The sequence below is a fragment of the Myzus persicae genome, unplaced genomic scaffold (assembly GCF_001856785.1).
Source record: "Myzus persicae strain clone G006 unplaced genomic scaffold, MPER_G0061.0, whole genome shotgun sequence".
NCBI lineage: Eukaryota > Metazoa > Arthropoda > Insecta > Hemiptera > Aphididae > Myzus > Myzus persicae.
In genome coordinates, this window is record NW_019103917.1 from 13,179 (window position 1) to 37,646 (window position 24,468).

Genomic DNA, 24,468 nt, shown 5'->3' on the forward strand with positions numbered 1-24,468 from the left:
GAAAAAATAGTTGCTTACAGTACACCAAGCAGTCCAAAAAAAATTAAGAGTTTAAACAGATGGTCTGGGTATATTTAAAAATTCCTAAAATCAGAAATTGATTAATTCATTAATTAAAAGAAATAGGGGGTGCTCATGCTTATATAATAAGATTAGAAATATATAAAACAAACTAAACAGTTACCTTGTAAATAATTATTATTCTCAATGGCTGCTGTCTTATCAACACATAATTAATAATTTAGACCTATACATCATTATACTATGATTGACGTTATGAATCAAATTTATGAATAGTAAAATGTATACTTTAGCTATACTTACTCAAGTTAATTTAACAACATGAATAGTATAGTGTTTGTTTCATGAAGTCTTGAACCTGTATATATCTATTGTTTGTGTATTACCAATGGTGTATTATGTTTCAGTGACTTGTGCGACACACACATGACATTAAGTTATTATGTTCTTTTATTAAATTCATTTATTAAAGAAAGCGTGTGCAACAACTGCATGCTATTAACTATGAATCGACAGCTTACTCATTGACTTCGTGTCACAAAACATTACACATATCACAATGACTGAGGTGACAAGTTAGCAACGATATTTACACGAAAAATAATCCTACAGCTATTGATAAGAAGTTCAGTGTTTCCCAAACCACTTACATTTCAGATTCCAATGTACCATAACACAATATTTGTAAACAATAATTGCAAAGTGATATCTTATCATAACCTAATTCAGGCTTATTTAATTCATAATCCATTATACACAAGTGATTAATGATCTTATTGTAGGGTCCTCCCCTCGTACCACGCTCTAGCAGTAATTTATATTTTATAGAATTTACAGAAACACTTGTTTGCTGTTAAAGTAATTTTAGTTTTTCTGTCTTAGAAGGAGTTACATTTATGTGTATTCGTTTTTGGGTCAATTTAGTTTATCGTGACAGGTGAAAGTAGTAATGCTTTAGCATTAATCACTTAATCAAAATCTGTAGAATTTAACGTTTTAGGGAGTATAGGCATATATACATTTTAATTATGTCTAATGAGATTAAAATATATTTTTTTAAGCTTACAGCTTATCATTATAATAAAAAAATAAAACATTTTAGATAAATGTATAAATTTGCTTTACTTAACTATTCATCTACCCAGTGATGTATTGCTAAAATTATTCGTGGGTATACGAAAGGTTCGGTCGGTCCGGGGGGGGGGGGGGGGGGGGTGCCCCCACGAATTTTTCTCGCATTACCCAAACTTAGAAATTTAACATCATTTTTTTTTCACCACCTACTAAGATTTGTACAACCTCCTCTCCCCCTGAAATTTGTTCTAAGTACGACCTTGGATACTACTGTTTTTAACATGTAAGTAGGTGATAAGTGATAGCATTGGGTCAAAAAATAAATTTCCTCACTTCATTTAAAATATTTTTTTTTTTGCAGCATTTTTTATTACATATCGCATACTTGCGTACTTAATACTTTTGAAAGTAATCTATTGTAGATAATTATTTTAGTTTTTACTTATTTTCCAAACCAAAATCATGAAAAATCTGAAATGGAAGTAGTCACACATTGATGAAACTTTCTATTTTTAGAAACTTAAATTCAGAAAAATAACATAGAAACATAAAGTGATATAAAGTGCCTAGGTAGTAAAACCCTTTAAATGATTAAACTGATTTTTGGTTGATATAATATTGACATTGTTGATAACCTATTTAGTTTACAATATATTTTGAAGGCACACTACAATATTGTATCTGAATATTGTATCTTGTATTTGTATCTGAATTGATTTTTCTCTAAATAATCAGTAAATATCTTAAAACATTTCAGAGTATTTACTCATTTATTAGTTAAATATAAAATATTTAATACTTAAAATTAATATTAAAATTATCATGGGTACTTGGGGTTGATAATCCTGTAATAATACATAATACCATAGTTATTTTAATAACTATTATCAATTATTATAATCTAAACTCTAAAGTATTTTCCATAAACTTTTTTTTTCTTCTGAGGTTTCTGGTTCCTTAATGATATTTTTTTTGGTTCTAGTGTCATCAGCAGTTTTATGATTTACCAACCAACTACTGACATAAGTTTCTGGTTCCCATTGTTCTAGTGGGGGTCCATTGATATTAATAAACATAAGACTGACCATATGTTGAATAGTTAGCCTAGAACGTAACTTTGTGCATATATTGTTCATCAAACTAAACCCTCGTTCGCACTCTGCTGTTGAGCAAGGAAAGGTGTTTATAAAGTTATAAAATTCAGGCATAACATTTTTAAATGAAATATTTTGATCATCAATTTTTTGTCTTAAGCCATTAATAGCATCATTCTTATTAAGTTGAAAACGTTTGCATAATCGGTTAATTTTATCTTCGCCATAACGTATGTTGTAGTCATCCGGCCACTCTGTTGTATCCATGATTTGCATATCCTGAATTACTGAAATATCTTGTTCTTTATCCAAGAGCCTAGATTTTAAGTTATCAACAAGACTGGTAAGAAATTGATTATGATTGATGTTAACTAATTTAGAGTTCTTTTCTAATTTAATATTTTTAAAAGACATGTCATTTACTGCGACTGTTGCTTTAGTCATGTATTCACCTTTTAATTCTTTAAATGAAACCAAAACTCTTACACTCCTATTTATATGTTGTTGAGCTTGAATTAAAGTTACAGAACGCTTCTGGAGTATGTTTGACAAGACGGATAATTCATTAAGACAATCACACATTAAACCAAGATCTAATAGAAATTCAGGACTAGCTAGCCTTTTTCTTAGTCCACTGTATTTGGCTCTTGTTTTACCATCCCTATTTATGTCAGACGATGCACTTGAAAAATGGTTACATAAAGCTTCAAACATTTTCCATACAACTTTAACTGCTCTTAAGCTACTAGCCACCCAGCGGACGTCCAATACACGTCCAACCTTTAAAAAAATAGTATCTAATTCGTTACAAATATTTTTTAGTTCATTTTGATTCTTTGGCGATGCATTATATAGAACATATAATGAATCCATAAATGATTTGAAATGATTTACAGCATTAACATCTTTAACTGAATCGCCTACTGCCAGCTCTAATCTATGATTCATACAGTGTAAACTGAAAATTAATGGATATCTTTCTTGTAAACGTTTCGCTACACCGTTTTTTTTCCCTAACAATACGCTAGCACCATCGCTTACAAATGATATCCAGTTATTTATTAAGTAATGATCATTAAAACCAGACTCTTTTAAACACTCAATAAGTTGATTCACAATGTTTTCAGCTGTTTGACTAACAAGCTCAACAAGGTCTAAGAAAATAAAAATAGGATCATCACAAGAAATGGAAGCTTTAATAAAAACAACCATACCACAAACTGCACTAACGGTAGTAGATTCATCAATTAAAACTGATAATTTGGCTCCAGTCTCAATAATATTAGTAACAATTTTCTGTTTCATTTTAAAAGATATATGGTTAACAATATTAGTTGAAGAAAACCTTGAATGAAGTGTAGTACCAATTTTTATCCCATTCAGTTGTTGTAGTTGCAAAAGATTAAAATGGTCATTAAATGGTCTGTTAAATTTAGCAATATAATATGCAGTACGAAAAATTAATGTAGTTGATTGATTTTTAACATATGCCGATTTTTCAAATTGTTTAGAAAGAACATTTTCTTCTTTCTGCATTATAAAATGAAAAGCTGTCTTATGCGCTTTGGATGAAGTATGTCTTTTTATTTTATTCCGAAGGCTAGCAAGTCTTGTTTCTTTTTTAATGCTATTACCACCATTAATTTGACACGATGACCATTCTTTGGAAATTTCAAAATCTTGACTCTTAAATGTTTTAAAATTACTAACTTCAGAACAAGTTGTACACCCCAAAAGTCCATTTTGACAATAAAGCCAAGTATATTTTTGTTTTTTTTCTGCCCATTGTTCAGCAGACCAATCTGAAGGCCATAAAATTTTAACAATTTCTGAATCATTATTGGTCATTTGTGTTATATTTATCTGTAAAAAAAAAAAAAAATGAAAAATGTTTTTATTTGACCTTTTGGATTACATTAACTTTGAATGGTATTTTGAAATAATTCTCATAATATTGATTGTTTTATTTCTTTAAATAGTAAATGACTAGGTATAGTTATTAAGCTATTGCAAAAATAAACAAATAATAATAGAATCTCATTTTTGATTTCAAAAGGATAAATCATAACTTAAATTTAAAATTATTCATATTTGTTTAAATGTATTATGTGCTATATATTTTCCTGGTTAATATCTTGGTATTTTAGAAGTTAATTATATAAATTATTTTTTATTTAAATATTATGGTTTTCTAGAGCAAGGTAATATGGCTAGTTTATCATAAAAATGGAATAAATATATAAAATATAAGTAGTAATATCCTGTTAGGTGGTTAAAATATTATTTTACCTGAGGCACTTCTGGATTGTTATCAAAATCACTTGATGGCACTTCCATGTCAAAAGATGTATTCTTCTTAGTTTTTATTTGAGATTCAATTACCTAATGAAATAGTTTTTTTTATTAATTTAACAAAATTAAATAAAAGCAATTTAGGTACCTACCATTTTTTTTTTTTTTTTCGGCGGTTGTAAATCTGACTTGGATGTCACAACATTATTTTCTGTGGACACTTGCTTAAAATTGTCAATAGTATTCTGGGAATCCTACAAAATATACAAATGAGAATAAAAAAAGGAAAATTGAATTCATTTTGCTTATAAAATTAATCATGCATAAAAAATGTTTAGTTTATACCAATAATAAAATAATAATTGTTATAGCAATTTAAGATACATAATTTAAGTGTTAAAAACTGCAACTACCCTATGAACTATTATTTATTTCATTGAAATATTAAAATTAAAACATAATACCTACTATTATAAAATCCACTGGACACTTAAATAGTAATAAGTAATAACTAAATAAATTAAATTAATGTTTAATCTAACATCATAATCTTATTTTAAATACACAAAATGTATTATTTTCTATATTTTCAATCAATCGGAATGAAAAAAATCTAAGTTATGAAAACTTCAAGAGTGTGGACAGTGTGGTTAATAGGAATAATTTCAAAATTTGACTCAGTTGCTGATTAAAGAAAGCTTTAATATAATGAGATAAGTATGGAGGTCGATATTATTCCCACACGGTTACAATTTTGTTTAATGCTATTGTAATGCTTCAAGTTAATAAATTATAATTAGTTAGATCTTAATAATAATGATATAAAATACCTATGTCATAATGTTTGCATAAAAAACATAAAACACTTACCTTGGAGTTTGGTACTCTAATTACAAATCTGTCCATTATAAACAACGTTTACGAATTATGATTAAATATTTCTCAGTAGTCAGTAGCAGCTTCTAGTGTTTAATAATAACAACTTGGCTCTGCTAAAGTGCTAATAAATTGTAATTGAAATAAAAATGAAAATAATATTATAATATATCATCACTGGTTTATCACTTTTACTAAAGAACACGTCATAATAAGAATGGAGAGTGATTTTAGACGATAATAATTATTATTCTAAAATTGAAACATTATAAATTATTTTTAGAGACATTCTTATCAATGGTCATGGTCTAGAAACGAAGGTTATAAAATAATATAGGTATAGTAATATATTGTATATTATTATAATCATACCCACTCACACACACACTTATTATTACACAGAATACATTACTACGAACATGACAAGTTAAAAATAGACATCCGATATTGGGTATTTTTATTTTTGGTTAAGTCTTTGGTTCTTAAAATATTGTTTTGTTTATCGCCTGATATCTATTATAGTACTATGTCCTATCTGAGAATTAAAAATTACAAATAATATTATAGCCTATAAAATATTTATTTTTTTGTCACTGAACATTCCACTACTCATTAGGCATACAGCCATACGGGGCCATACGGCCGTATACACCCGTACCATCGTACATTTAGAGAGTATACGCTATAAAAAAAAACTAGAGAAGTGGGTATACGCCGTATACCCCCGTATACGCCCCAATACACCACTGCATCTACCGAATCAATTAATACTTAATAGATTGGAAAAATCAGACAAATTATGTGAGTGATAATTTTACAAAAATCATCGAAATCTTTCGGTTAGGAATAAAGTTATTAAAGGAAAGTGCAGACTTTTTAATGAATAATTTAAATGCAATTTTGAATCACGGCGACCACAGCTTGCGTTGTAGTGCTAACCGGTCAACTCATCCACTTTCCATTTCGTGTTCACGGGGAATTACCTTGGCGGCTTCGGTGGGAGAAAATTACGACCACGGTTACCTACTCAGGTGGCGAAACGAGGCGTAATAACACGTCTCAAAACGGTGTATTGGTGAACTATAGCACTAGTAGTACTTACTACTTAGTCCGTCTACTGAGCACCAATCACGAATTATACCACGTACAATATACTTAAAATATTGATCAACGTCATTATATTTTTATTACTTACTGTAACTTGTTACTTGTAAATTTATTTTCATAAATTTATTTTAGTTTCTATTGAACTTAAACTATATACTTACCTTTTGGTAGAGTGGTTTTCAGTAATATTATTAATTATATAGGTAATTAACTACTCAAGGTATTGGGTAGGTACCCAAAAATTGTTTTGAATAAAAACTAATACAATTGTAATTTCTTAAAATACAAAAACAATTTTTTTTGTTACAGTTTTATTGATCAAACCAAACTTGAACCAATTGCCTTTATAGTTTATATAAAAATAAAACTAATTTAGAACAATAATTGAATAAAACACCATCAAACAATTTTTAAAATCTTGTATTAAATATAATACAAGGCGGAACAGAAAAACCTGACAATTAAATAGGTAACTTTTGTTCTAATCAATATTTTTAATTAGTAAAAGTTAATTTCTGTATACGATTTATGTTTAGCAAGTAAAAAGTTTAAAACAAAATTCTAATATAAATCCTAATATTGACTAGAATTGCAATTTGTACTTGATTTGTTTAATAATCTAGATTCCAGCGAAAGTACAGATATTTATGATAGTGGTCAAGACAAATTGTATGTGCCTCAAAATCTCAATCAAAGTATTTATAAAAATTGTATTAAATTGTTTAAATGATTATTTATATTTATCAGCGATTATGTTACTAAAATCTACTAAAAGAATATGAATTTACCTATGCATAATTAAAATTAATTTATACTATAGGTCGTGGAAGTTTTGATGAATTGCTGTTTAGAAGTGGTAAACAGTTATGTGCTTCTCCACTAAATTTCAATTTGGTAAATTACGATATTGGTAAATACTACCTATAACTAGTTAATTACTTATTTATATAATATTAATTTTCTTAAATATACTATTTTCAAAAAGATAATTATAATGCCATGAATATGACTCAGTTAAAGTTCATCAATGTAAATTACTGTTTAAAGTTATCCTCATTTGCTTAGGTTTTGAACAGTCAACTCACATCTTAATCTCAACTGTGTCAAATTCAATATTTATGCATCAATTCTATAAATTAAGATCCAGATCCTTTAAAGCGATGAAAAGTGCATCAAAATTAGTTTCCAACTTTTAGCCATAATTGGTAAAAAATATTTATACATTCAGCGTGCTAGGGTTTCAAGTTAAAGTGTGTCCAGTTGTGCTGGCAATATAATTAATGAACTGTAAATTAATTTCAAAATTCAATTATACAAGATAATATTCATATTATAATCCTTTTATACATCTTTAATCTTACCAAAAGCATAAATTTACAGTTTGTAGGTATCTATAAGCTTTTTATTGTTATTTTTAATAATATATATTATGTTATGAAATTATTTGTACTACATAAGTTGAATTTTCTTACAATAAATTATTATTATTAAGTTGATGGAAGTAAATAAATAATAATAATAAATAAAACGTTATTATAAAGTTTTTTTACTGAGCAAAAATATTATATCGATTACATTTAAAAAAAAAACTAATACAAATTGAATGTTTCTAATGATATAAATTGTACAAAAAAAGTCAAAACTTTAAGAAAAAAATGTATGCCATACAGACAATTTTAAGCGTCTTTAGTTATTTCAAGTTAAACCAACAAATAAATTTGATATTGCCAAAAACCATTAATCCTTGAGTTTTTTTTTTCAAAAACGTTTTTAAAAATTATTCAAACTTACCAACTTTTCCAAATATAGACACATGTATTTTAAGGCAGTTGCTAGTTTGATGAAATATTGAAGATTATAAAAAAATCCAAGCTATTTTGAACATTTATTGAATAAATGAGTAACTTTTTATTTAAATGTATTATAAAATTCAAATAGAAAAAAATCAATTATAATACATCATTTGTTTCAAAAAATAATTCATACCTATTGATTAAGTTTTTACTGTCCTTTAGTAAACCACTGCAGTTATTTTCAAAGCCAAAACAAATATCTGAAAAATTAAAGAAGATTAGATTAGATCATAGTATACTATCAGGGAGGACTGGATACAGTAACGGGTGAGGTTCCCACCTGGACTACCAAGTCATAGGTCAATTTAATGAAAGTATTAGTTATCAGTGTTTTTAATAACAACTGTATTCTGTAACTAGTTAAACAATGAAGAAATAGGGAAGAAACACCAAACATAATTTTAAACCAAAAACTATTTTTATTCTATTTACCAAGGCCCAATAAACTTTTAGACTATTATATTATTAGTATTATGTGAATTCTTCGTAAGACATTTAAGTATTGAAAATGCTGTACTAGTATTGTTACTAGTATATAAATTTTAAGACTTTAATTTCATAAATATTATTTATTTAGTGTGAACAAATTATTATTAAAAGAAATGAAAAATTTTAAAATTTCAATCAGTATATTAATATACCTAAGTCAATATTTTAGATTCATGATTACACATATTGTACATTCAAAAAACATTTAGTTATGAAAAAATTAGTAAATCTCTAAAATCATTTATACTGTTGCTAAGATTTGTCTACCAAAAACGATTCAATATAAATTAAATTTACTATACATATCTTTATCTTGATAGGCTGGCATATTCCTATACACATACCGAAATTTATTAAATGACAACGATAATACTTCGTATTAGTGAATGATCCTCCCATATCATATTATATTTTATCAGATAATATCTACCACGTCAAAATATAAAGGTATAATTCACTAAAAATATAATATCATACATCCTTAATATATTTACTTAACTTAATTTGAATTACTTAAAATATTTCAAGAAACAAGTTTTACTGCTCAAAATTGTAATGCAAGTAATATTGTTACTTAAACTGTCTACAAGTTATTGAAAACCTAATGCTATTTTTTGCTAATATGTTTTAGGATTAAGATTGAACAAAGAAAGTCCAGTAAATGTCCAAAATCCAGGGACCCTAATGCAAACTCTCCCTCTTCACTGTGCCTATTGTTCAACATTAAGAAAAACAATTTAATGAAAGTTGAATCACTTGAACAAAAATTAACGATTTTTTTTACTTATAAGTAATTTAACTAAATTAACTTAATCCCTTTAAGAAAATTTACTAGATCAAATGTGTAATAATTAAAAAAATTTTTGTTTTGGTATTTGTTACTTATCAAAAAGTATCAATTAAATTGTTGGATTCAAATTTCTAAGTCATTAAGTCTTGGAAAACGTTGAGTAATTCAGAAGAATCCCTAATCCAGACCAAACTCTGTCTGAATTCTTTCAGATTATCAAGATTCTTCTGTATGGTACATTAATCTATTAAAACAATTAAAACATTTCAATTTGTTGTCTTACCCTATAAATTTAAGTATTTCTATTAGAATATATGAATTTTCCCCAATCCTTTTCATTTGATTCCATAAGTTCTGAAAAATTGATTAATAATTATAATACTTATAGATCTTCAATTATTTGTATTAATACTAATATATAATCAAGATTCTATGTTTATTTCTTATTTCAAATTAATTCCTTTCCTAACAAAAATTAAACACTTAAATATTTACTGAGTGATAAAATTAATATTATTATTAGGTATAATAAGTACAATAATAAATAATGTAACTATAGACGTGGGAACAAAAAAATTGCATTGGAGTCCGCGACTTTTAGTAGCCATTGGTTCACAACATTGTACTGTAACGCTACTGGTAAGTGTCGTATTCATGAGCAAAAATAATTTGATAGTTACTTAGAAGGAAAACTGCCGATTGGCATATGAGAGGCAGAGAATATTTTCCATACTCCGACTATAGTCCAAAAATATGTAATGTAGCGTTACAAACTTACTTTTTGCATTTTCATCTCTAAGACTATTGAAATGACGTTCTATGTTTGAATTTGAATAGTCCTATAAATATTAAGTCATTATACACAGTTAAACATGGGCATCTAATTATCTTTACTAATAAACTAATGATTCATCAGTGAGTGAGTTTCAGAATACAAAAAGTATAAAAATCAAAATAAGTCTAAGTAATATAAGGAAACAAATAGTCCGCAATATAGGCAGTGAAGACATGAACATAGATCATTGAATTATTTGGGTCAAACCGATATTTTCTGAACGCTTAGAATAATTCTATGAGACAAATTATCTGATACAGAATAACAGTTTGTCAGGTTAAATATCATGTTTAATTAAATATTACAATCAATTATACCACAAATCATCAGTTTACTAGTTAATTTGAAATACATCTCATCCTCCTTTTCTAAACGACACCTGTAGTCGTCAGATTACTACAGTACATTTAAAGTATAAGTAGTTCATTGTCTAAGTAGTAAATCCATGTCTAATCGGTATGTCATTCTTTAAAGAGATATTGGTTGATCTTATTATAAAATAATTATACTATATCTGTTGATCGCCTACATATGTTTATGACTTGAACACACCTTTACGCTAAATACAAAGTAGGTGCATTTATTAGCGAAGAAAAACATGCAATTTTTCAATGAAAAAATTATGAAATCTATATTGTTATATGGTATTATTATCCATAGAAACATGTTTAAAGTGTTTAAATGCTTATTTTATATTTTTAAAGTTGGCCTTTGATGTAGATATGTCATTAATTGAAGCTAATACTGCAAAGGTAACTACATTTTTTAAATTATTATAATAATAATCTGTTATTAGGTGCGACAGTCATAATATCATTTTCCACATGTTCAGTAACTGGTCAATAGTGACTAATACCTATAGTATAAGGTGATTATTTTAACAAACACTCTTTAGATAACACCTAAATAATTAAAAAAAAAAAAAATTATATACACAGAATAAGAAGAACTCAGCATGTTATTGCTGCCCATGTCGCCCATGTCGACCGGACATATTTTTGGCCCCGGCTATGTACTGATAATACTATAACAGAGTTTAAGAAAAACTGAAAGAACTAGATTTAAAATTTATTCTTATGATAGCCCTTGCATATTATGGGGCCAGTATGATGTTAGGATACATATTAGGTGTTCAAACAAGAATATATTTAAAATATCTTGAAATCAATATATTTCTATGTCTAACTTACATTTTAAATAATGGGTTTAAAAGCATGTATAAAAATATTCAAGGAGCAAAAACTTCATTTATTTATCTATTTTAAATGTTAAAAGTGAACTTACAAATATTGAAATTAAAAATGAGATGTTTTTGCAGAAATTTAAATTTATGATTTTATTTTATGTTAAATAGTAGTTTTACTGGTTATTCTGTAAGCATTTATAAATGTAAAAATAAAAACATTTGCAGTATTAAATAAAAGTTGAAAGAGTGTTTGGGACTAAAGCTCCACAAAAATCAAATACTAAATATGTCCATGGTTACCAATGTTATAAAACAATAAAATATTATATAACATAATAAATGCACATTATAAGTTAAAATAATCATACAAACCAAATTTGAATTTTTCATTCTGCCCTTTGAAGCCATAGATTCAGCTAGTCGTTGAATAGCCATTCCTCTACCTCTATATTTATGCTGATGCGCTAAAGTATTTATTTCAGGCTATACAAATCATGAAAAATAAGATGATTATTTTTAAATCAATAAATCATTAATTAAGTAACGTACATTTGAATAATGTAAAGAGCCAGATGCTACATAATCTGCCTGCAAGCTACGATCAGAGTTTGGCTGATTTTGTCCGTGATTTTTTGAAGTTTCATTACCTCTTAACTTTGTAACAGAAGAATTTGTGTTTGACATTCTAAAAAAAATATTTATTTTATAATTTGTATACCATTTTGATGAACGTAAAAAAATTTACAGCCATATATTGATTAAAATTAATAACATAGTAGATAGGTACTTACTTAACCAATTACTATTACAAGTATTATGATATATTACCAATTACTTATAGGCAATAAACATCAATTGTCAATATTTAAACTGGAATAAGAAATCAAAACCAAAACAACAAAATTTTACTTTGAAAAATGTACAGTCAAAAACGATTTTTTAACGTACTTGGTTATTTTTTAATCTATAAAGGTACGATTTCTATGCAGCGTCAAACAGTAGAAGAGAGTAGAAGTCGTGAAGCTTTGTCAAAACTACAAGCCCAGACGTTGTAAGGAAAACACACAAGAAGAATGAAAAAATTTCAAAAATGATCGATCAAATGGCACCTAAATGATAATATTGTTACAAAAACAAATATGTATAGTGTTTACTAATGTCATTACCGAGCACGTGCTTAGAAAACTAGAAAATAGCTGATAAACTTAAAATCCGTGATTGTAACGAAAAATGATATTAAGGGTTAAGTTCAGGCCGTTGAGTTCTGAAGAAACAGATAGTTTTTATGGGTTTTAATAAAATGTTTGGTTATGTTTAGCGTTTTCGTACTTACGTATCGTTACGCATCGGAATGAATTTTATAATTCTGTGGCGGCACGGGCGCACGGCCGTCACATAAATTGCCACCGCTAAGCCAAGCCTAAGGAGTTGGTCACGCCCATGGCTAAATACATTTAGCCATGGTCACGCCCCTCCAAGCTGGATAGCGGCCTTCACCGATAGCTACCACCAGGCTGTGTCAACTCGTACTTGTAGTTCTAGTGCCAGTAGAGATGGAATTTTTTGTTCATTTTTGTGAATAGTTCGTTAGTTCACAGTTCATTTAAGTGAATAGTTCAAATGAACTATTCTTCAGTTCACACAGTACACTAGTTCATAGTTGTATGGAACTATATAGATCATACTGATCATAGTTATATAACTTGCCATTTGGTAATATACTAAATTAACTAATGAGTAATGATAAATGAACTATTCATTTTATATTATCATTTTATCAATACCAGTAAAATCCTGAAAACAGCTGTTCACAATCTGATGATATACAATATAAAGAATAATATATTTTACCTGTACTTAGGGCAAATTTGAATCTATTTAGCTTTTAATTCCTTTTTACTTAATTGATTGTATGTACTATTATATAATGCTAATTCTATAATACTACAATCTATATCAATACCTAAATTAATATTCAAATCTGTCCTAATGATTTTAGCTCATAATATATTACAGAAAAAAATTTAATTTAGTGTACAAATAATGATGAAATTATTGAATATTAAGAATCATTAATTCAATAACAATAACCATATTAATAAAAATGTTGGTACTTTTCGGTTATCATACTATGGAGACCAACTATTGAACCTAATAGTGCAAATATTGATTCCATTTTTGTATTATGAACTATTTAGAACCATTTATTCTATGTTTAAAATTATTCTATTTGAACATAATATATAAGATAGTGGATACTGGATATGGGTACTTATTTATAATAGACATACAATTATTATCATGCATTAAATATACTTCTTTATTTTATTTAATTGTATGTTTTTTTATATTTATGTACTTGGCTATTAGCTAATATTATTACTTACTTATACAATAATTAATTACAATAGTTAATTAAGTAATACAGGAAGAAATGGCGAAGATTTTTTTAAATATATAATTTTTAATATTTTTGTATAACAATTTATTTGTTTCTTTTGTTATTTACATTCAATAATAAATACTTAAAATGTTATGCTATTGTGTTGTTATTATTTTTATAATTCAATTAAAATGACATCCCTTATCCCTAAAATATTCATTAATTATGGGAGAAGTGGCAACATTTTGAATACCACAAAATTAGTATTCTGTTAAATTGTAATATTATAAAAGTCAAAAAATTAAAACAAGTATTTTTTTTTCTACATGATGATAATAATCTTATATAATAAGATTGGTAGTATAACTTTTTAAAAACAATAATATGAGTGGTAATAATATTGTAAAATTACAGGAGTAGACATGTAAAAACATGCACAAACTTGAAACTATACCATGTATAACTATAGTATATTTTATGACTGTATGCATTAATATACAAATAATTATTACAGTATCTGTATTTGCATTTAACAGTGAACAGTGTTTATTTTATTGAGCGTGGTAAATTTTACAGATTTAATTATTTTAATTAAAAACATATTATTTAAAAGTATATTTTATAAATTATTTTAATAATGGCACCACGTAAAAGGAGTGATATGTGGAATCACTTTACTGAAGTGGAAAATAGCAAAGCCAAATGTGGGTATTGTGGTAACACGTATAGTGTTGCTGGTGGATCTTTTGGCAATCTGAGTCGCCACTTAAAAACTGTACATCCCACTGTAATACAATCAAAAGCAGTAGTGACTAGTGATGAAAGTAATGTAGATGATCCTGCAGATCATGGTATTTTTAATAAATTATTTTTTACTATTATATTTCTTTTATTAATTTAAAATTTTTAATTATTAAAACTCTATATGTTATTTTAAATGATTAATTAAGCAGATTCACCAGTAGAAACATTAATTGTTCCCGGTACTAGTAATGTTAAATCGAACCAACCAACTCGCACCCAAAGTAGCATTATGCATTTTATGCAAAATAAAAAACCTATGGCTGTCAGTAGATCAAAACAAATTGATGAGCAAGTTACAAAGATGATTGATAAAGGGTAACTACATATTTTTATTTTTAATCATATTAAAATTATTAATACATTTTGACTAGAAACAAAAAAAAAGTAATAAGTATATTTTAAAGTAATATTATATTTTGAATTCCTACATATAACTACAATACTACAATTAGATATTTACTGGTTTTAAAAAATTTTACACCCTCAAAACATTTAAACATTTTGTATTTTTACCCACGTTTTCTGAAAGCTTTTTACTAGTATAAATAAGATCAGATTAGCTTAATACTTTTCAACGCCATATTTCAATTTTTTTTTTTTTTATGATACAGATACTATGCGTTTTCCATAGTAGACGATAAAGAATTTAGAAAATTCGTAAATATGTTAAACCCTGGATACGAACTTCCTTCTCGCCAGACAGTATCAAAAAATTTGATTCCCCGATTATACAATTCAACATTAGAAGTTTTAAAAAAAAAAGTTGAAAATGCATGTGCAGTTTCATTAACAGAGGATGGATGGACTTGCATAAATAATAGGAGCTATATGGCAGTTACAGCTCACTTTATTGATTATGATGGTAAAATGTCTTCTGTTTGTCTTGGCTGTGAACATTTTGACCAACGGCACACGTCAGATAATCTAGCTGCCTTTTTAAAAAAAATAGCAGGTGAATGGAAAATTAATAATAAAATTGAAGCCATTGTTACCGATAATGCTTCAAATATTTCTAATGCTGTACGTCAATTACATTATCGACATGTAGGATGTTTTGCCCATTCTATTAATCTTGTTGTTCAACACTCTCTTGAGAATATTTCTGTCATAGTAGCTAAAGTAAAAAAAAATTGTTGAGTTTTTTAAACGTAGCAGTAATGCATTAGTAAAACTTAATTCAACACAAACTCAAATGGGTCTACCTACGTTGAAATTAAAACAAGATTGTGTGACTAGATGAAATTCAACATTTGATGTGTTGAAGAGAATTGTCTCCATCAAAGATGCTGTAATTTCAACTTTAGCTGTCTTACAAACTGACATTGTAGTCTTAACTCCAGCAGAATGGGATATAGTAGAAAAGGCCATTGAAGTGTTGCAAATTTTTAATGAAGTAACAATTGAAGTTAATTCTGAAAAAACAGTGTCTGTGTCAAAAGTAATAGTTTTAGTTAGTTCTATGTTGCAGACTATGGAAACTTACATTAATGACATATCTTTGCCTTATGAAGTTAACCAAATGGCGGTTTCTCTCAAAAATCAACTGAGGAAAAGGTATAGCGAAATTGAAGAAAGTGAAATAATAGCGCAAGCATCGATTTTAGATCCAAGATTTAAGAAGTATGGTTTTATGAGTGATAATAAATTTAAAAATGCTTTTTCGATATTAAGATCACGTTTAGGAAATATTAGTTTACCATCCAATCAAAAAGACAATGCTGAACAAACTCCTTCCACATCTACATCAACTCCGTCTCCTCCAGTATCTCTGTTGTGGAAAGTCTACGAAAAAAAAGTAGAACAATTCAAAGCCACTCAGTCATCAACAGCATCTGGAATAATAGAACTAGACAAATATATGCAAGAGCCGTTAATAGATCGGCATAAAGATCCTTTAAAATGGTGGCATGAGCGTAAAAATATATATCCTCACCTATATACATTTGTCATTAAGCGACTCTGTGTGACTGCAACAAGTGTTCCTTGTGAAAGGATATTTTCAGAAGCTGGCCAAACTATTACTTTAAAAAGAAACCGCTTGGATACAAAAAAAGCATCACAACTAATATTCCTGCATAATAATTTATAAGAGACTTATTTGTGCAGATGACTAAAATTGTGTACAGCATTTTTTATGTATATTAATATGAGAAGTTGTATTAATTAAATAATATTAAATAATAAGTTAAAAATCTTTTCTAAGTTATGAAATATAATCATTATTATTATTATGAAAGTGATAGGTATTTACAACATTTACTTGATCAGCATTTATAGTCTAGCATCCACAGTTTAATTTTTCTTTGTGTTTTAGTATTCAGTGTATAGTTATTATAGTAACACAGCGTTGACTAACCAATTAAGTGCAATCCCCAGATACATATATATATATATATATATATATAATAACAATTATGGTTAATGCTGAACTAGACTACAAAGCACATAGGGCTAGAGATATGTACAAACGCATAAATTATCTTACTGGTGGTTACAAGAAGAAGGAAAGATTCCTAAAAGATGACAATGGGTCGTTGATAACCACGAATGAAGAATTAGCCAAAAAGTGGGGAGATTATTTTGATACTCTCCTTAACTGTGAAGCACCTGATGAAGTCTTTAGCCTCAACTTAGAAACTGAAGAAGAACAAGAATGCCCAGAACCTTCATTGGACGAGATAAGATTCCAAATTAACATATTAAAAAATCATAAGTCACCTGGCGAGGATCAAATTCATGCAGAACTTCTCAAAAAAGGAGGAGAAGAAATGACGTTCAGGATGTGGAAATTGATCCACCAAATATGGCTATCCGAAAAAGTTCCGGAAGATTGGAAAATAGCCTTAATATGCCCAATTCATAAGAAAGGGGATAAACAAGATTGCAATAATTATCGCGGAATTTCCCTGCTAAGTGTTGCGTATAAAGTTTTCACGAACTGTATCTTGTCAAGGATAAGAACAAAATCGGAGCAAATCATTGGAGATTATCAAGGAGGCTTTAGGCCGGGAAGATCTACGGTAGACCAAATATTTATTCTCCGACAACTTTTTCAAAAGACCTGGGAATTCGACAAGGAAATGCACCTGCTCTTTATCGACTTCAAGAAGGCATACGATAGTATTCATCGCAAAATCTTGATAAATATTCTTAGAGAGTATAACTTCCCACAAAAATTAGTTAAGTTGATCGAATCATGTATTATGGAAACGTTCATTAAAATAAGAGTAGGAGAAGCGGAAACCGACCCAATAAGTGTGAACTCAGGCCTAAGACAGGGGGACTCAATGTCACCTGTTCTTTTCAATCTGGTATTAGAAAAGGTTATCAGGGAAACTAATATTGGACCACAGGAGGGGATGCCACTACAAGGCTCCTCCGTGGCATTATTGGCTTATGCGGACGATTTGGTCCTCATGGATAAATCACATGATGGATTAAGATCATTATGCAGCCGTTTGGAGGAGGCAGCTAAGAAGGTTGGCTTACAAATAAACGAAGACAAAACAGAATACATGGTGGTGGGGAGAAGAGATAGTACCAGAATGTACCCTTCCTTAAGAGTTGGCAACCATGAATTCAATCGAGTCAAACAATTTAAATATTTAGGTTCTGTTTTGACCGAAAAAAATGAAACTGATAAGGAAGTGGCAGCAAGAATCCAATCGGGAAACAAATGTCTTTACGGACTCATAAGGATACTAGGGTCCCGATCCCTGTCGAGAGATATAAAATTACAATTATATACTACACTTTTACGTCCCATAATTACATACGGAGCAGAAACATGGACATTAAGAAAAACGGAGGAAAACAAACTGATTATTTTGGAAAGGAAAATCTTAAGAAAGATCTTTGGCCCAGTAAAAGACGAGGAAACTGAGGGATGGAGAATAAGGAAAAACAAAGAACTAGAAGAACTCTTTCAGAAGCCAAACATATTAAACATAATCAAGAGTAGGAGGTTACAGTGGGCGGGTCACGCATGGCGTAGTCAGAACCCACTACTACACGTAGTATTGACAGAGAACCCAAAAGGGAAAAGACCCCTTGGACGACCCCGTTTAAGATGGGAAGTATTAATAAAGAAAGACGTGGAATCGCTGAACGGTGGCCCAGATTGGAAAACAAAAGCAGCTGACAGAGAGTCATGGAGGATTGGTTGTTTGACGGGATGGTCCTAGTGGCCGATAATACCCAAGAAGAAGAAGAAGAATAATAACAATTAAAATAATAAATAATCCTTATCATTTATATATTGTATGTAAGAACTAAGAACAGGCGTTTTTTATGTTCCTATTTTGTGACGACGGTATTCTGTATTTAACTCTTTTCCAATTTTTTTCCACAGAGTTGTTCCAAATACCTACCTTTTGGTTTTGGTATTTGAAATTTGATCAGTAAGTTNCAGTATTACAATAAAAGTAATAGTATATACTGTTAGTAGTTTATACTATGTACTATTTTAATAAAATAAAAATAATTTACGAAAAATGGTCGCTCGAAGCCCTATCAAATATATTTTATTATAAATGCTTTACTATAACATCTTAGATAATATATTGTTATAATGTAATATTTCATCAAAACCACTGCTAGCTACTATTTTAATTTCATTACAATGTTATAGTAAAATTACCTATTTTAACCTACCTAAATAGTTTGATACCTACTTAAGGTCTGAATATTTTAATTATTATTATTAGGACTCGGAAGTCAGAAATTATAGAAGCTAAAAAAGGAAAAATATGCATTTAAATATGAACGAAAAATGTCAAATGTGCCAACAAATTTTTTAAGAATTCCAAATTCCACAAAAACCATTTTATGTTGTATTGTTATTAATATTTTTCACTAAAAGAAATGTTAAAATATATACAATAAATTTATGATATTTGAAAAAATGTCAGAAAGAATAGATCAGAAAACTGTTCGCCATTTTGAAATTTTATTGAACTCAAAAAATAGTTTAAAAAAATATATTTGAAAAGATAGTACAGCAAAACATTAGTGCGATAGAAATTAGGCACATTGGTGTCAAAAAAAAAAAACACACCGTTGTTAAATTTACAGTAGACTATTAACTTGATAATTATAATTAAAGAATTCATAATATATTGAGATTTTATAATCAATATTAATATTGAAAAATACAAGTTAAGAAAGAAAAAGATCAATATTTTTTAGAAAATAATGAATATTATGCATAATATAATTATGAAAAACAAGAAATATGCATTTTGCCCTTAGAGTTAACAAAATATGCAAAAAATATGCATTTTAAATTTTCGATTTTTAAACTCATCATTGTATGACCCGGATTTCAACCTCGGTCTGCTACATTTGAGAGTATATAAAACAATATGCAATTCCTACAACTTCCAAGCCCTAATTATTATGATATTTAGATCTTTGTAGTGTAGGTATAAAATATGTTTTAGTAATGCTTTTCACTCAAAATTATTATTTAAAAGTTTGTCATAACTAATAAGACAACCATGGGTAAAAAGTTGATGTACTTATCAATTAAAGTTGTAAGTGTTTAGATATAAAATATATGTTATAATCTCATCAACATAAACTTTTTTTTAAATGTATTTATATTTTTGAAGCACCATAATATATACTAATTGTTTGAATAGCCTTGTCATATTATATTAGACTATTATAGTAACTAAAAGCACTAGGTGGTGGTTAATCTGTTAGGTGTCTATCTGGTTTATGTTTCTATACAGTAGTTGTAGTCCTTACCATCATCAAGGAGTAATTAAGATTATTTGAGGTATCTAAATAATTTACGTAGTACTACTGTTTGACAAGCTACAAGGAACCTAACCTAATATATTTTATATTTATTGCTGTGAATATAAAATCGTAGAGTGTAGTAAAATATACTTTCAGATTGCATTAAACTTATCCAGCTGTTTTCCATCAGTCTCAAAAACAATTATTCTCAATGTTCAATCCAATTATTGTATTAATTTATATGATTGCATTGTAATTCGCATGTGTGTGTTGCGCTTTCGCTTCCAACACATGTTATTATAGTGTTATTACTTGTTAGTTATTACCTATACTTGTTATGCGAAGAAATAGGTCGAGGCAAACATTATTGTTGACAAAATAATAAAATATGTGTGTGATGGTTTGGTACCTAGCTGTTAAATAACAATTTAAAATATAGAATTAGTAAATAAAACATGTTAGTGCACAGACAAAATATTATAAACGTATCTATGTGATTCATTAAAAGTAATTCTCTTTTAAAAATGTACTCTATACCTATTACCTAAACAAATAACTAAATTAGTCGATTTATTAATTGTTGATAATTTTAATGTCATTTTATTCTAGATTAGGTAATATACTTAATATTAAAGTAATATTCACAATTATGTTATGTGTCGTCATTATAACAGTATAAATTATAATTATAATAGGTAGGTAACTATAAACTGATCCTTTACTGCGTGAAAAATTAAATCCACGTGGGTTTACTCCTTCTTAAACTCCGAAATGTAAACTGCAAAGATTTTTAACATAGTTATTTTGGGCTGATTTGTCCAAATGTAAAATATAAATCTAAAATTATATCCAAGCATGATAACAATTTTATTTTCTGTAACCAATGCTAATGATATATAAATGAGAAATTATTGTTTTTCAAGAATCAACTAAATTCAACGTTTATGTTTGAAAAGTAAAAAGTGATTAATAAAATGTAGTGAATGATACTACAAATTTTGCTGATCTATTAACGAACGTTTTATGAAATATAATCCACAATCGGATTTTATATAGAAGTTATATTCATATAAGCTATAGTTGTATTATTATTTATCAGACTCACTCGAATTCAAATTAATTTAATTAATTTTTCTATTGTTTTCCATTTTGTTTTGGTTTAGATATATTATACGAACAAAATTACAATGACTAATTTTAAGATTTTAAATTTCTCAAATCTGAACATATTTTTTATGTCTGCACAAAAAAATTGAGACGGATCAACGACTCGGTTTAAATACATTAAAAGCCGGCGAGAATCCAAAATCGTTCAGATTGTATTCATTTTTATTTGTTTACATAAAAAAAAAAATCAAGAATTTAGAAAGCAAATCTAGGAAGTAATCAATGTAATAATCGTTTAAATAAGTATTTGATTTTAATTATTTATGCATTTTTTATGCAAAACACATCGCAATAATTATGATATAATATATTATATAATATAATATTAATATAATGGTAATAACTATTCAACAATAACTATAGGCGTATTTAAGGCCCATGCCCCTTCCCCCTTCCCCAAATTGTTTTACTGACTGTCTACGGGTAGCATACGAGTTGGTTCCCGGGTTCTATAGGTTATTTATGAATTGGCGAGCTTTCATAATGATGATACAACTATGCATTACACACATTGTAAACTTTTCTATCTATAAACATGGTTTTTATTTTGAAAAGCATGGAGCATCTCTAAATTATGTAGACGAGTAAAAATAACAATATTTTTTCACGATCATTTAAAATTTAAAATTCTCTTCATAATTTGTTCATGTAGTTCAATGTTTTAGATAATTTAGATAACTTACTTGATTGATTCAAATTAATATTTTGTCTTATTCTGAATACATCATGAGCTGCAAGTTAGTAGGATTGTATTCCACTTTCTGGTATTCTTTAATATTAATATAACATGGTATTTACTTATGACCGTTGTAGATAACCACAAATTCAGCCAATCATTGCACTGATTTTTTTTTCGAAAATCAAGGTTCACGGATTACGGGGCAGTGTGAAGTCAGCTAAATAGACACTTCTAACTAGAGGACGTTTTCTTAGGAAACAACTACAAACTAAAACCTCGGAATGTTGGATAACTCTGAATAGCTGACAAAATTTCAGCTACTAAGATTTTACGGTATTAGATGCTTAACCGTAATATAAAAAAACTGTCATTCTATCGTCAAATGTTCCATAAAATGACCTTAAGTTCGACCACAGGGAAGAATATACTTGCGGTTATCCTTGGTCGAGTTTCAATTGCGTATTTATGTTGTATCGATCATTAACTATTTAACAGTCTATTGTTTAAAAAAACCTATTATTAGTGGAAAATCAGAATAAAAGGACGAGTAGAGTAAAATGAAAATCAGTTGAATTGTGTTGAGCTAGCAGACAAGTTCAAAATTCTTTGAAATTTTTAACAAAAATCAAGTAAAATGGCTGCTACATACACCATGGTAAGTTAAATGTTCTCGTAAATATTAAAATATATATTTTATTATTTAAATCGTATTTTATATTAACTCATATTTGTATGAATTGGTTTATTACATTTTTTAATATCAAATAACTAAAAACACAATTAATTTTATCCGTTCTTGTTTTAGTACAAGTAATTTATCTTTTATTTAAATAAATATGAGCTTTTCACAGTTTAAAAAAATGTTGTATGTACTCACATGAAGTACTAAGTGGTAAGGACTAGATAATTATGCTCTGAATTATATTTATCTCTTAATCGTTATTAAAAATAGAACATATTTTATTTCGTTTGTGAATAAATCTTGAGAATCATGTTTTTAGCAACAGTTGAAAGTTTAAAATAACTATTCTTGAATAACAAAATCATCTTAAGAGGACGTTGTACCGATGTGTTGTCAACGCCTTGATAAATTCTTTACGTATCAGTACTATAGTCTTTACCATTTTAAGTCAGAAGAATCCATTTAATTATCAAATTTACACTATTTTTACCAGATATTATTATTTGCAAAAAATGTACACTGTAATATGATAGTAACCATAGGCACTGACAGGTATTTTATCAGGGGGGTGCATCGTACAAGTAAACGCTGATTTCTAAATAATGTTTGTTTACGTAATAATAATAATAACAATAATAATAATTAGTAATAATAATAATAGTTAATATTTTTTTCAAATTCTATAACGATACAAAGTTATTTGAGTTTTTTTTTTCGATGACTACAATGTAACTCGGGCTAGTGGCTACGATTAGAAAATCAGAAATTAAATTGAAGAACTTGGAAAAAAAACCTAGGCGTTTACTTTTATCTCAACTTCAACATCAAATGTCGGATTAAATAAATTATGTTTTTAATTTAATTCAATTGCCAAAAAAATATATTGGTAAATTAAAAAAGTTAAGAAATAACTTTAAGAGGATGTTAGCGCATTGTTCGTTTCCTTTCTTTGGCCCACTCGTAACACAGACAAAAAGAATATATCAATTTTTTTTTAATCAATTTTTGTAATGTTTTTTTAATAACCTTAGAGTAAAATCGCCCATTAAAAAATGATAAAAAATAATAAATTTGAGGGTATAATTTATCGATTCGACAAATTATTGTCTCAAAACAATTACAATTATTTTTTTATTTTGAAAGTCAAATGGAGAGTCAAATAGTAATAAAATATTAAACTGTGTCATATCACCAAAAATATTATTTTTTATAATTTTTGTAATACTTAGTTGATTTTATTCTTGGATTACTCAAAAATCATAAAAAAAAGGTTTTAAGGTGAAATGGTTTTATCTGTCTTGCACACGGGTCTTAGAAGGAAAACAAATATTGCGAGACATAATCTTAATAATGTGCTCAACAATGTGTTCGATCAGTAATATTTCTAAAAA

At 27.7% G+C, this 24,468-nt stretch overlaps 3 protein-coding genes across 5 annotated transcripts; 1 reads left to right on the forward strand and 2 right to left on the reverse strand.

Moving 5' to 3' along the window:
• Positions 1 to 51: 51 nt before the first annotated feature.
• LOC111036300 (E3 SUMO-protein ligase KIAA1586-like) lies at positions 52 to 5,387 on the reverse strand. Its single transcript, XM_022318292.1, has 8 exons — positions 5,352 to 5,387; positions 4,634 to 4,735; positions 4,479 to 4,571; positions 3,681 to 4,052; positions 3,084 to 3,485; positions 2,351 to 2,969; positions 2,103 to 2,257; positions 52 to 84 (listed from the first exon to the last, which is right to left on the reverse strand). Exons 1-8 carry the CDS (start codon positions 5,385 to 5,387, stop codon positions 52 to 54), a joined length of 1,812 nt encoding a protein of 603 aa, XP_022173984.1.
• Positions 5,388 to 8,116: 2,729 nt separating this feature from the next.
• On the reverse strand, positions 8,117 to 13,043 carry LOC111036305. 3 transcript variants are annotated; one of them, XM_022318299.1, is made up of 8 exons: positions 12,784 to 12,944; positions 12,566 to 12,726; positions 12,409 to 12,487; positions 12,167 to 12,302; positions 11,990 to 12,100; positions 10,375 to 10,435; positions 9,880 to 9,950; positions 8,128 to 8,517 (listed from the first exon to the last, which is right to left on the reverse strand). In XM_022318299.1, the coding sequence occupies exons 4-7, from the start codon at positions 12,299 to 12,301 to the stop codon at positions 9,889 to 9,891; spliced, it is 369 nt and encodes a 122-aa protein (XP_022173991.1). In that variant the 5' UTR covers position 12,302; positions 12,409 to 12,487; positions 12,566 to 12,726; positions 12,784 to 12,944; the 3' UTR covers positions 8,128 to 8,517; positions 9,880 to 9,888. The 3 variants fall into 3 exon arrangements, with proteins under 3 accessions (XP_022173992.1, XP_022173990.1, XP_022173991.1); XM_022318298.1 differs by lacking the exons at positions 12,409 to 12,487; positions 12,566 to 12,726; positions 12,784 to 12,944 and adding an exon at positions 12,951 to 13,043 and having other exon boundaries at positions 8,123 to 8,517; XM_022318300.1 differs by lacking the exons at positions 10,375 to 10,435; positions 12,409 to 12,487; positions 12,566 to 12,726; positions 12,784 to 12,944 and adding an exon at positions 12,951 to 13,043 and having other exon boundaries at positions 8,117 to 8,517.
• A 1,594-nt stretch (positions 13,044 to 14,637) lies between these two features.
• LOC111036301 (zinc finger BED domain-containing protein 4-like) lies at positions 14,638 to 16,893 on the forward strand. Its single transcript, XM_022318293.1, has 5 exons — positions 14,638 to 14,851; positions 14,954 to 15,119; positions 15,416 to 15,756; positions 15,853 to 15,923; positions 16,069 to 16,893. Exons 1-5 carry the CDS (start codon positions 14,638 to 14,640, stop codon positions 16,891 to 16,893), a joined length of 1,617 nt encoding a protein of 538 aa, XP_022173985.1.
• The last annotated feature ends 7,575 nt before the right edge of the window (positions 16,894 to 24,468 follow it).